At 34.5% G+C, this 12,629-nt stretch overlaps 4 protein-coding genes and 2 non-coding genes across 8 annotated transcripts; 5 read left to right on the top strand and 1 right to left on the bottom strand.

Moving 5' to 3' along the window:
- The first annotated feature begins 437 nt into the window (after nucleotides 1-437).
- LOC110823760 (UDP-glycosyltransferase 87A1-like) lies at nucleotides 438-2,524 on the top strand. The gene is made up of 2 exons (XM_022054226.2): nucleotides 438-1,024; nucleotides 1,603-2,524. The coding sequence occupies exons 1-2, from the start codon at nucleotides 490-492 to the stop codon at nucleotides 2,493-2,495; spliced, it is 1,428 nt and encodes a 475-aa protein (XP_021909918.2). The 5' UTR covers nucleotides 438-489; the 3' UTR covers nucleotides 2,496-2,524.
- A 1,427-nt stretch (nucleotides 2,525-3,951) lies between these two features.
- LOC110823761 (uncharacterized) lies at nucleotides 3,952-6,514 on the top strand. Its single transcript, XM_022054228.2, has 2 exons — nucleotides 3,952-5,051; nucleotides 5,964-6,514. Exons 1-2 carry the CDS (start codon nucleotides 4,272-4,274, stop codon nucleotides 6,177-6,179), a joined length of 996 nt encoding a protein of 331 aa, XP_021909920.1. The 5' UTR covers nucleotides 3,952-4,271; the 3' UTR covers nucleotides 6,180-6,514.
- Nucleotides 6,515-7,251: 737 nt separating this feature from the next.
- PBCP (Protein phosphatase 2C family protein) lies at nucleotides 7,252-11,219 on the bottom strand. 2 transcript variants are annotated; one of them, XM_022054229.2, is made up of 11 exons: nucleotides 10,987-11,219; nucleotides 10,289-10,346; nucleotides 10,130-10,209; nucleotides 9,925-10,006; nucleotides 9,654-9,724; nucleotides 9,480-9,559; nucleotides 8,937-9,034; nucleotides 8,617-8,740; nucleotides 8,447-8,529; nucleotides 8,280-8,328; nucleotides 7,252-7,565 (listed from the first exon to the last, which is right to left on the bottom strand). In XM_022054229.2, exons 1-11 carry the CDS (start codon nucleotides 11,136-11,138, stop codon nucleotides 7,471-7,473), a joined length of 972 nt encoding a protein of 323 aa, XP_021909921.2. In that variant the 5' UTR covers nucleotides 11,139-11,219; the 3' UTR covers nucleotides 7,252-7,470. The 2 variants fall into 2 exon arrangements, with proteins under 2 accessions (XP_021909921.2, XP_088070257.1); XM_088214131.1 differs by lacking the exons at nucleotides 9,925-10,006; nucleotides 10,130-10,209 and having other exon boundaries at nucleotides 10,987-11,216.
- A 59-nt stretch (nucleotides 11,220-11,278) lies between these two features.
- TRNAG-GCC (transfer RNA glycine (anticodon GCC)) lies at nucleotides 11,279-11,349 on the top strand. The gene has a single exon. It is a non-coding gene; the product is annotated as a tRNA-Gly (tRNA).
- A 77-nt stretch (nucleotides 11,350-11,426) lies between these two features.
- Nucleotides 11,427-11,497, top strand: TRNAG-GCC (transfer RNA glycine (anticodon GCC)). The gene has a single exon. It is a non-coding gene; the product is annotated as a tRNA-Gly (tRNA).
- Nucleotides 11,498-11,529: 32 nt separating this feature from the next.
- LOC110823798 (uncharacterized) lies at nucleotides 11,530-12,474 on the top strand. 2 transcript variants are annotated; one of them, XM_022054277.2, is made up of 2 exons: nucleotides 11,530-11,675; nucleotides 11,843-12,474. In XM_022054277.2, the coding sequence occupies exons 1-2, from the start codon at nucleotides 11,621-11,623 to the stop codon at nucleotides 12,343-12,345; spliced, it is 558 nt and encodes a 185-aa protein (XP_021909969.2). In that variant the 5' UTR covers nucleotides 11,530-11,620; the 3' UTR covers nucleotides 12,346-12,474. The 2 variants fall into 2 exon arrangements, with proteins under 2 accessions (XP_021909969.2, XP_021909968.2); XM_022054276.2 differs by having other exon boundaries at nucleotides 11,554-11,675; nucleotides 11,840-12,474.
- Nucleotides 12,475-12,629: the final 155 nt, after the last annotated feature.

Genomic DNA, 12,629 nt, shown 5'->3' with positions numbered 1-12,629 from the left:
ATTTAAAGTGATCTTAAGCTCAGTTTATTATATTATTATTTAGTTCATAAATTTTAATTATTTAATATATAAAATTTAATCATAATTTATATATTTGTTATATTCATATATTAAATTATGTTAAGAATCTAATGTTGAGCTTTATTCAAATTCAAAATCCATTGAATAGCCAGGAGAATATAATAAAATTTTAAATGAAAATATAATGCTAATAAATTTATCTAGAAGCAAACAATGATGGGAGTGGAATATTTTTAAATTATCTTATATATAATTAAAATATATTTTAAGACACGAGCTTAATTCCCTCTAGATACGTGTGCATCGTGCGCATTGGTCTGTGAAATTCCTCATTCACCCTCACGATTCAACAATTGGGCTGGGATTAATTTAGTCATTTCATAATCTGTTCTTTTCACTTTTGATCCTCTTCTAAATTATTTTCAACTCGCAATCTTGTATGAGACCGGCCAAATATTCCTCTTCTCGATGTCTCAAATGATAGCTGGTAAACTTCCGACAACCGACATGGATTCCGTCAAATCGCAACCAACCACCGCTTGCCACGTGGTCGCCATACCTTATCCTGGCCGCGGCCACATCAACCCCATGATGAACCTCTGCAAATCACTAGCTTCTAAATCAAACAGCTCCATCCTCGTCACCTTTGTCGTCACCGAAGAGTGGCTCGGCTTCATCGGCTCCGAGTCGAAGCCCCACGGGATCCGTTTAGTCTCCATACCTAACGTCCTGCCCTCGGAGCTGACCCGCGGCTCCGATATGGAAGGGTTTCTGGAAGCTGTCTACACGAAGATGGAGGCTCCGTTCGAAAGGCTCCTGGATCGCCTCGAGCCGCTGGCTACTCTCATTTTGGCTGACTCTTTTCTGTCTTGGGTGGTTGCCGTCGGAAATCGGAGGAATATTCCGTTAGCTTCGTTTTGGCCGATGTCGGCGAGCTTTTTCTCCGTTCTACAACATCATTATCTGTTCGAGCAACATGGTCACTTCCTTGTAGACTTGTCTGGTAGGTCTCTAACAGCTTCTTTTTTTTTTTTTCTTTCCTATGGAGATGAATTTTCTTTTTAATATTTAAATTATTCAGTTAAATTTTTTATTACAAATTAGGCTTTAAATTTATAAAATAAAATTATCAAATTTGAACTCAAATTATTATTAATTATACAAAAAAAATAAAATATATTATTTAAATTACACAAATAAATGATAACACAAGACACTGATATCCTAATCGTATATATTAGAATATTCTTAATATATTGTCAGCAGTTTAATTATATATATAGATACACACACAAATATGTGGTTCAAATATTTAAGAAATGATTTACCAAAAAAATATACAAAAATGCTTAGATAAATATTTTACAATATAGTTTAGATTATAATAAAGTATAGTATAACTTTTTATTAATAATGAAAGGTTAGGTCAGAGTTGGAGCAATAACATACTTAAGGAAGTTGAAGGTTCTAACTACAGTGTAACTTGTTTTTTATTAGATTTTTTAGTTTTTTTTATTTTTTATTTTAATGTAATATTATTTAATTCAGAATGTTTAATTTTATTTTTTTTTTTCTATATAGAAAAAGGTGACGAGCTAGTGGACTATATACCAGGAGTTTCTTCCACACGATTAGCTGAATTTCCTTTAGTTTCAACTGAAACTGATAAAAAAGTTTTACAAAGAATACTGAAAGTATTTTCTTCAATGCAGAAAGTACAATATCTTGTGATCACATCAGTTTATGAGCTTGAAAACACCCCCATGGATGTCATAAAGCAAGAATTTTCATTTCCAGTGTACATTATTGACCCTCTCATATCTTCTTTCGAGCTTAAAGATGGCGATGACAAGGATGATGATAGTAATACAAGCAAGAACGATTACTTGAAATGGCTTGACTGTCAACCCGCCAACTCTGTTTTATATGTGTCAATGGGTAGTTATATTCAAATCTTAGATGCTCAATTTGATGAAATAGCATATGGATTGAAAGAAAGTGAGGTTCCTTTTTTATGGGTAACTCGTGAACAGAACTCTCAACTAAAAGAAGTTTGTGGTGACATGGGAATGGTTGTCTCTTGGTGTGACCAGTTAAAGGTGTTGTCTCATCCTTCTGTCGGTGGATTTTTGAGTCATTGTGGGTGGAATTCCGTGAAAGAAGGTTTATTGATTGGTGGTATTCCTTTTTTAGCATTTCCTTTATATGCAGATCAAATCTTCAATAGTAAATTAGTGGTTGAAGACTGGAAGATTGGGTGGAGGATGAAGAGAATTAAAGGAGATGAAGATAATGTGGTGAATAGAAATGAAATTAAAGAGCTTGTTAGAAAGTTTATGGATATTGATGATATGGAAGTGAAGGAAATGAAGAGGAGAGTTAAACAATTTCAAGAGAAACTAAGAAATGCAATTCATTATACACATGAATTGTTTGAAAATGACATCTATTCCTTCCTCGAGGAGATTTCATAATATTAAATAAAGATAAAAGTGTTACAATATTTGATTTGATAGTTGAGTTACAAATTTACTGAATACGTATAATTTATTATTTTATGTGTGTAATATTTAATTTTCTAGATTTATGACTTAATTTATTAATGTATTTGGGAAGTATACATGATCAAATTGATTTCATCTAAACAAACTATTATAATTCTTATATCATGATTAGATATGTAGTTCGGGTTAATCATAATGAGTTAACATCATTTTATCCTATCAAATGGCTGTTATAATAAAATTTTATTTATATAACTTTTTTTAACTTTTTGTATTTTGATTTTGTTTAATTGTAAATATTATAATTTTCTATTACTTTGCAATAGTTTAATATTTAAGATTTTGATGATTATCATTTTACTTAATAGTGTGTAAGACGTTAATACATTTTGAATTTTAAAATATTATGGACATGTTAAAAAGAAAAAAAATAAAATAAAATAAGAAATGCATTTTTATTATCACATAGTTTTTGAAATAATTAATTAAATTTGAACTCGTGTATTATTTAAAATGAAAAAATTTTAAGAAAATAAAAAAATTATATTTTATTCTCACAAAAGATTAATTATAAATTATTAGTATTTAAGCTCATTTGAAGTAGCTTTCAAATTTCAAGAGCACTTTTGCAATTAATCTAGTAAAATAAAAAATATTTTTAATAAAATATAAAATCAAAATTAGCTTTTGAGAGGTTTAAATATAAAAATTATTTTTGCCAAACATGCCGTTTTTAATTTATCTAAAGTCATAATATTTTATATAATTATTTATACTAAATACTAAATAATTTTTAATTAAAAATATTTGTAGTTAATATGTATTTAACAATACGTTTGAAATTCACTATATAAGTTAAAATTATCACAAACATCCACTCACAGTGCATTTCATTTGAAAATTATTAGATTTTAAAATTTAATATATAAAATTTAGATAAGATTTATATATTCTATACATAATTGAATAAATTTTATTCATGTTTTTAGTTTCATAGTGTAATAGAATTTAAAATTAATTTAAAGTTGAAAAAGAAACTCTTTTTATATAAATTTTATTTTATTTCAATTTATATTATATAAAAATGAAATTCCAACTGATTAATAGTTTAAAACTGTTTCCTGGAAATGAATTTTTACACTTGACTACATATAGCAATATATATATATATAGTGAAAAAAATTAACGAATATAATATAAAAATCACTAAAGGAGAAAAGGAAGTAAACAATTTAAAATTGCATTTAATTCTCAAACATAAAAAATAAAAATTAAATTTGATATAAAAAAAAAATCTATATTTATTATTTCTAACATAAATATCATGAGTTATTTATTTCTAAAATTTTATTGCATATTAATTGTCGAAAACTTTTTATGAACAAGAAAAAAAAAAACAGTAAATCCCTAAATCTTGGAACCCTAGCTCACGCAACTTGTCGAAAATCCAAAAAGAATTAAAAAGCAAATTAGTTCAAAATTTGTATCTTCCTTAATCTGCTTTGATTTTTCAAACCCAGAAAAACTCAACGACAAATAGAGCCAAAGATCGGAAACATTTTATTTTTAATCTTACTCTTTCTCTCCCTCATCAAAATAACATTCCAGAATCCCCATTCTGCTAATGTGACACGAACCTTGTATGGCAATCGGTTCACTTTTAAAACCATCACAAAGCCCTAAATTCCCGATTCTTCATTTCGATTCGACCCAACAGGCTGCTTCAGTTTCCGATTTTGACCGTTCATGGCAACGGAGGCTACAACCACCAAGTTCCAGAACCCGGAATTTAGGCCGGTATCGCAGCCTTCAGAGTTTGACCATGAGATTAAAGTTGTCGTCCACGACGGTCTCCGGTACTGGCAATATATGATTGCTGGTTCAGTCGCCGGTTCGGTCGAGCACATGGCGATGTTCCCGGTCGACACCGTTAAGACGCACATGCAGGCACTCGGCTCGTGCCCCATCAAATCGGTCGGAGTACGTCAGGCGGTCCAGTCCATACTCAAATCCGAGGGTGCCGCCGGGCTCTACCGCGGCATCTGGGCCATGGGACTTGGAGCCGGGCCAGCGCACGCCGTTTACTTCTCCGTCTATGAGATCTGCAAGAAGTCCTTCTCCGGTGGCAACCCCAACAACCCCGCCGCTTACGCAGTTTCGGGAGTTTTCGCCACTGTCGCGAGTGACGCTGTTTTCACCCCGATGGACATGGTGAAGCAGAGGCTGCAATTGGGGAAGCACAGTCCGTATAAGGGCGTGTTTGACTGCGTCAAAAGAGTCTTGAGAGATGAAGGGATTGGAGCTTTTTATGCGTCGTATAAAACCACTGTGTTAATGAATGCGCCGTTCACGGCGGTGCATTTCACGACCTACGAGGCAGCGAAACGGGGCTTAATGGAGATTTCACCTGAGAGCGCCGACGATGAGCAGCTGGTCGTTCACGCCACTGCCGGAGCCGTCGCCGGAGCGCTGGCAGCTGCCTTGACGACGCCGCTTGATGTAGTCAAGACCCAGTTACAGTGTCAGGTATTTGCTGAATTTAAAAGCTGTTATGGAATATATTGAATTGGAACTAGTCAGAAGTGTTTGATGCCTGAAAACCAAATTAAATGGTTAGGAAGAGGGAGAGAAGATGATTCATGTTGGTTATGAAACAATATAGCCTAAGAATATAAGTTTTAGTTTTCACAAAGCATTAGAACTCTGTGCCGATAATGGTTTAATGATTGAAACAAATTAGTAACTGATATTTTACTTAACTTCTTTGGCATATACAGAGAGTAGCATTGATGAAATACAGTTTACAATCATCAAACAGAAATGTTATAGGCATTCATTGCTAGCTGAAAGCCAGACCCTTGAAGATTCTCTAACTAATGATCACTTTCATATATTTAAACCATATAACCTTGCCATGTTTACTGGTCATTTTTATTTACATATCACCAATGAATGCACAACTGTTCCCAATTAACTTTTTCGGCATGGACCCAGGAAGAATAAATTTGGAATTTACTGATAATCCATGATCAACTTCCTTTTATAGTTCCCTACCATTAGGGGAAGTCGAATCCTCGACTTTGGGGTGATTCACATTCTCTGATATTTTACCCAATTAATGTATCTATCGGAAGATGGTTTAGTGTTTCTCAGGCCCTAGAGTCCTTTCCCATTTGGTTCTACTTCCTTTTAACTAAACCATTGTTGTACAAAGAAATTGAATTGATAGAAAAACTCTAGTATACTAGTTTAGATGAGAACCATGTTAGTGTCTGCATGATTCCTATTTATGTCTTAAAGAGATACTCTGAAAAAAATAGATGTCTTAAAGAGCATCATTGACACGTGGCATAGTTAAATTTATGAATTTATTATTAGCCATGTGTTTCTTTTGGGATTATCTTATATATTGTTAGCAACAATTGGCTGGCTGGTCAGGGTGTTTGCGGATGTGATAGATTCAAAAGTGGTTCGATAGGTGATGTGATTCATACAATAGTGAAAAAGGATGGGTATAGAGGACTTATGAGAGGCTGGATTCCTAGGATGCTTTTTCATGCTCCAGCTGCGGCAATCTGCTGGTCGACATATGAAGCCACGAAAGCTTTCTTCCAGGACCTAAATAGCAGTAATGACGGTGGTTCTGTGACCTGAAAATTCACAAAGTCCAAAGGCATTCAGTAATCTTCAGGCGTAACACAAGTACCTCTGTGTAAGTAACAAGGAGGCATTCTCTTTCGATGGAGGATGAACAAGCCAAAACAGATGCCAGAGACCATATAAATTGGTCAGAGTAGAATTTTTATTTAAACTATACACAGTGTTGTCAATTTCCAATAATGTTATAAACCAATTTTTCAGTGTCTTTTTGCAGTTAGATACTTGTATCATGATTCATGAATCCCATTTAAGTGATTCTGCATGAAATATTTTGGGTAGGATGTAATCAATGAGGAAAGTTCAGAAAGTTTTGATGTCTTTTTCTGAAAGTTATGATTATTCTTCTGCCTGGATAAAAGATTCAATGTCTCTTCCGTTGTTTCCTGAAATAACTGAGTCTGCTAATTTGCAAAGATTTACTACAGAAGTTGTCAGGCTTTTGAGATGTTTTTCTCATACAATGAATAAATACTGAGTTTGTTCTTGATGGCCGGGTGATCTTAAGCTGTGATGATTGATTTTTCTTTTTTGGGTTCGATGATGCTTGCTGTGTGTGTGTATATATATACATAGACACGTACATAAACACATTATGTCTACGATGCCTTTCTTGATAACCAAGTTGCGGAAGAGGTGGCATGGTGAGTTGCAATGTGCTTACCTCAAACCGCAATCAAGGCAATAATTTGGCGACTTGACATCAACAATTAAAACCGCCAAAAGATGCTCTGGCATTTACCCAATATGTCTCCGTAATGGGCGTGTTAGCCTAAAAAAATACAAAGGTAACTTTTTTATATTTTGACTAAATGATATAAATTCAGTTTAATAAGTTAAACTATAAGTCAACCAAATAATTTCTTTTTTCTTAGAATACAAAAAATTCAATGAATAAGTAAGCTATTGAAGCCTTGAAGAAAATTAAGGAATTTCGATGGAATTATGTTTTAAGAAAAAATTTATACATTCATAACGGATGATATATAAATACCAATTGTAGCACAATAAAAACAATTCTTTAACAAAGTAAATACAAGAATATAAATAGATTCAAATTTACAATCTCTTATAAAATAAGGGACATATCAATTATTGAATTTAGTAGTTAATGAAATGTAACATATTTCTCTTGTTCTTTTACTCTCTTCATTTTGTTGTCAGCAAAATTAGTTCTTTTGAATCTTTCTAAGACTCAAAATCTCTTTGAATACATAAATTGTTTTGTACATATAATAATTTCTTTACCAGAGAAAGAAAATACTTTCCCTTTTGCCATTGGAAGAAGCTACATAATCCGATTCCCCTCAATGGTTTCAGTGGTTGAAGCTGATGAGCTTACAACCTGCCCAACTATCACAGTGATATCATCAAGTTTTCCACCTGCCTCACCAAAAAGAGTACAAAGGAAAAGAAACAAGTCAAGGTCAGTAATGGCTGGCTAGTTATGAATTATTTACTTATTAGCAGCAGTTTCTGTTTCAAGCTGATTCTGTTCTCATTTAATTTTTAAATCTTAATTATTTAACATAAAATATTCGATTATAGTTGACAAAAATTATCATAACCAGTTGGAACCCACCAGGATCCATTTTGGCTCTTCTAAGTTCATTTTTAATTGACTTCAGGTCAGGTTCAAGACTAGAAGAAAAACTTATTCGAATTCAACCTAATTATATATCTATTGTAAGTATTTTAACTTTAGTTAAAAAAATATATGCAATAGATATCTTTTGATTGTGTATGTAATAATATATATATATATATATATACACACACATATATTATCAAGTTGAATCGGGTTAAGTAACCTAGTTGGACTAACGAAGAAAATTGGTAACCCTGTTTCAGGTCCGGAGTGAAATCATGTTTTTTATATTTAGAATTGAGTAGTGTTCAAATTTTACAAAACCTATTCTGAATCCATTCTGTTGCTATCCATAATTTTACTTGAAGTGGACATGAAATTATATTTGAATCGCAATATTATCTTTTCTCAAATTTGTATCCTATTTGTATTGTTCAAATTCCTATTACATGAAGTTAAATTTTGAATCGAACTCCACTTTAGTGCTATACAAATGAGAATATCAATACCTATTAACTTGTTGCCGAGAATCTTCTTCCACCAAGGAACATCCAAACCCTGAAAAAGAGTTATCGCCAGTATAATTTAGAAAGAGAAACATGTTTTTGCACAACAAAAACCAATGATAAAACTTATGAGCTAACTACCCACTAAATCTTGGAGGAGTTTGTTTTACCTTGGTTCTGGCTTCTATCGAATATGGAGAATCAAAGTTTGTGTCCGTTGAATGGTAGCTTGCGAGGTTAGCCAATGCCTTTGCTAGCATTAAAATAAAATCCAAGTTAGAAGCTTATGAGGTTGAGTTACCAATCCTTCAACTACCAAATATTATGAAGTAATTAGTACCAGCCTCAGCCACATTGCAGTGCTTCCCCATTGTTGAGATAATTTCATGATCGAAAACATTATCAAAAAGCCCATCTGATCCCATAACTACAGCATCTCCCTCTATTAGCTCCAAGTTGCTAACCTGTTTTTCGAGAGAGTTAGTTCTACTAGACCAGGGAGAACCTTTAGTTCAAGATTTAAGATCAACCTCTCCCAGATTGTGAATCGCAAATTGAGGCTACGTCTTGAGGAGGACAGGCTTCTTGTTTCTTTTATCAGAAGATAAAATAGATGATTTTGATGAAGATTAAAAGGGATATATCTGTATATCATCATACCATGGCATCAAGATATGTTTGGCCAAATGTCTCTGAACTTAGTTGGTATGGGCAATCAAAATAATGTTCTTGGGGAGATGTTGAAAAAATGATATGACCTGTAAGTTTGGTTAATAAAACCATGTTAGCAAACTCAAAATTTTCTCTATAAAAGTGAAAAAAGTAACTGTAAAAGAGCTTGGAATGAGGCAAACTTAAGGTAACTTTGTTGAATTCTATCGACAACAACATAAAAAGATTTCAAGTCATACAGTTGGGTACTGAAATAAAGGAAAGAGTTTGCATTATTGTTGTGTCATCTAGAAAAGTTAAGCAAGCAGATTAAACCAAAAAGTAATATAACGAAGAATTCTGGAAATTACGACATGTTTTTCTCTCTTCCAAATCCTATCCCTAACACAGTCAAATCTCACAAAGTATAAATTACCATAGTTATAAGAGCAAAAAATTCAAGGAAAAAAATCCTCAAATTGGCTGTACCATTTATGGAAAAGTCATTTAATATTTGATCTTGTGAAATCAATACATAATGACAACAATTACCTTCTCTGAGTACCCGTAGTCCACAGTCACCAACATTGGCAATCTTTATAATCCCATTCTCCTCTAGCATAGCAATAATACTGATTAACCAAGTAGAATTCAATGTTAAAAATCATAAATAACTATACTACACAAGTAACTCAAAGGGGAATTATCCAAAACCTGTGAACTTACACTGTAGCTGAACCCGTGGATGAGGTAGCAGCATGTGCCTTCCTTATTAGAATCCGAGGATCATATTGTACCTAATAAATATGAGACATGCATCAGGGCGTGTTAATTAACAACAACCATGACAAACAAATGAACTCGAAAGAATGCCTAGTGACATGCAATTAAGTATAGATTCATAATTCCAATTCCTTTATAAATTGTTTCAAGCAAAACTACTAAAGACAAGACAACCATTGTGAACATTTTATCTCCAGTTGCATTACTTTACTACCTCCTCGTCTCCCACAAGATAGGAAGCATTTGCCATTAATTCCCGAGAAAATAGCGAGGGATCCACATTCTGTTCAGCCCAACTGGGAAGCATATAAATTTGCATTTGAGATAAAAAATCAACTTCAAACTTCATAGTTCTCAATATTTTGGTTTTTTACTTTTTTAAAGAAACAGAATAGTGTTCTTAACTGAAGTTTTCATACCCAGAAACACCATCAGCAACAGCAATAACTCCCCCTTTGTAGCCACTAACAAAGAAAGCATCTTCCCCACCTCTCTCAACCTTACAAAGCACCAAAGTACCTGCCTTGCTAAGTTTCATATCGAAAGGACATAATATACAAGGATATTAAGAAGACAACCTTGTTCGGATGAGGAATGAGATAAGTTCCAACACAGAAGGACAATTGTGACCTGCAACTGCACCAAATTAGGCAAACCCACTTAGTTCAATTATTCACAAAAACCCAAGCCAACTCATTTGTAAACATACATACAAAAGAAAAAACCTTAACGACAACCTTCTTCTATTCAATTCCCAGTGCTTTACCATTCAACTAATTACCAGACCATGCATGGCCTTCAGTATTTTCTAGTTTAATTGCATGGTAAAGAAAACCGAATTGAATTGAAAAAAGAAGGGTCGTCAATTCTAATCACAAGGGTACTTGCTTTTGGTCTCAAACTTGCAAAAAAGACATTTTATTGGTTAGAATTCCAGATTTAATTCTTAACCATTATACTGTACAGAATTAGAGATACCTGCTGACATATAATACAATTTATAAACACCCAGAAAATAATAAAAAGGAAAAATGTTCTGGTCCTCTGGATATCAGAAACTCAAGAGGATTATAAAGGCACGCCATTATCATTTTTTTACACCCAGAAATGTAAATGGTTTGTCTGCTATCCCAACCATGAAGTGTTAACACTATAAGTGCAAAAAGTTAAGCTAATTAAGATGCACAAAAAAGAAAAAAAAAAAACCATAGAAATTTGAATATGCACAACTTCTCCTTGAATAGTGAGTGACTGTAGGCAGAGAAAGTTTGTATACCGTACTGGGTTGAGCTCTTGTGATGAAGTACAAAAAAGTTGTGTACTTTTCCTTGGAATTGAATTCCCGTTTGGTAGTCTGGGACTATGCAAATGGGCAGCACAAAGCTGCTGACTCTCTGGAATCCCAATCCTAAAAACGGGAACCGCCATTTCTCGTTTCCACACACACACAATCTTCCTCTATCTCTGACTCTTGTGAGTAGTTTAGCTGCTCTGGCCGTCCCCTTCAGCCTGTATGTTTGGTTGATGCTCTAGTTCAATTAGAACATGGCCAAAGGCAAACGCACGGGGCACCAGTGGTCTAGTGGTAGAATAGTACCCTGCCACGGTACAGACCCGGGTTCGATTCCCGGCTGGTGCATTCATTTTTGTCACTAAAATGGTCTGGCGCCAGAATAGTGGCGAATTGTAGAATAATACCCACCATCAAACCAACAAGCACCAGTGGTCTAGTGGTAGAATAGTACCCTGCCACGGTACAGACCCGGGTTCGATTCCCGGCTGGTGCATTTCTTTTGGGTTCATTTCTCAGTCAAACGACATGTAAGCCCTGCTGGATCTATTAACTCTTGGTATTTCAATGGGCAAGCTCTTGCTACAAAGAGTAGGATCCTTTTGCCCTGTTATCTGACATGGAGAACCCAACAATGGACTCCGCGTCGATCTCCTTGGGTAATTCTACAGAAGGTAATCAATGTTCGTTATTTCCGTTTCCGTTCCTTTTAATTGACTTCAAAATTTACACTCTTTTTATTTTTCTTCGGTTCTTTTTCTTCCGTTTGTTTTTTGTTTTCTTTTTGGTAAATGAATATTTGACATGTTCATTATTTATATCCTGATGTATTTTGTAGCAGAGAACAGATCTGGAAGCGACACGGAGTCGAATCTCGATGACGATGTCCCGCAATACTACCAGCCAATCTCGGCCGTCGATTGTGACGAGGAAAATCCCGATCACCAAGTCAACTCAGACGAAGAACATTATGGATTTCAGGTGTCCGATAGGCGCGGCCTCTCGAACGGTTACTGTGCGCATGGCGAAGCAGAGGATGGGATCTCTTCACTGCGGCTACAAGAAGACGTAGAGCAGAAGAGCGATAGCGAAGACGAGGATGACGAGAGGATGAGACACGCGTCTGATTGGGCGATATTGAGGGCGTTTAGGACGTACGAGACACGAAGAAACGCGCCGTTGACAGCAGAGAACGTGGCGAGGATTGTGGAGACAATGCGTGGAGTATCGTTCGGTGGATTGGCTCCTGATTGGGCCACTCAGGTCCCCGAGGATCGCTGGATTGATCAGCTCAGGAGATTGAGGCAGCCTTCAGCCAGCCCCTCTAGTACCCTTCAAAACTAGGGAAAGAATTATCTTTTTGTTCTTCTACCTTCATGTTCGTGTGGCTTAAACTCTCATTTACTTTTATCTTATTCTTATAATTAGTAGATTAATTTTTACCTAACAATATACAGAACTACATTTGAGCTAGCTCGTTTCGTCCTCAAAGATTACCACACAATTATGATTTGTGTATCGATATTGGTACATTATGCTAAAAATATTCATCTTGCTTATACTTCTTTGGTGATTTGAAGAGATTGCAGACAAGTTTCAGTGACTTGAATGAGGGGAAAATAAGAACT

This window comes from Carica papaya, chromosome 2, assembly GCF_054855325.1.
Source record: "Carica papaya isolate Zhongbai chromosome 2, ASM5485532v1, whole genome shotgun sequence".
Taxonomy (NCBI): domain Eukaryota; kingdom Viridiplantae; phylum Streptophyta; class Magnoliopsida; order Brassicales; family Caricaceae; genus Carica; species Carica papaya.
This window is presented reverse-complemented; position numbering and strand designations above follow the sequence as displayed.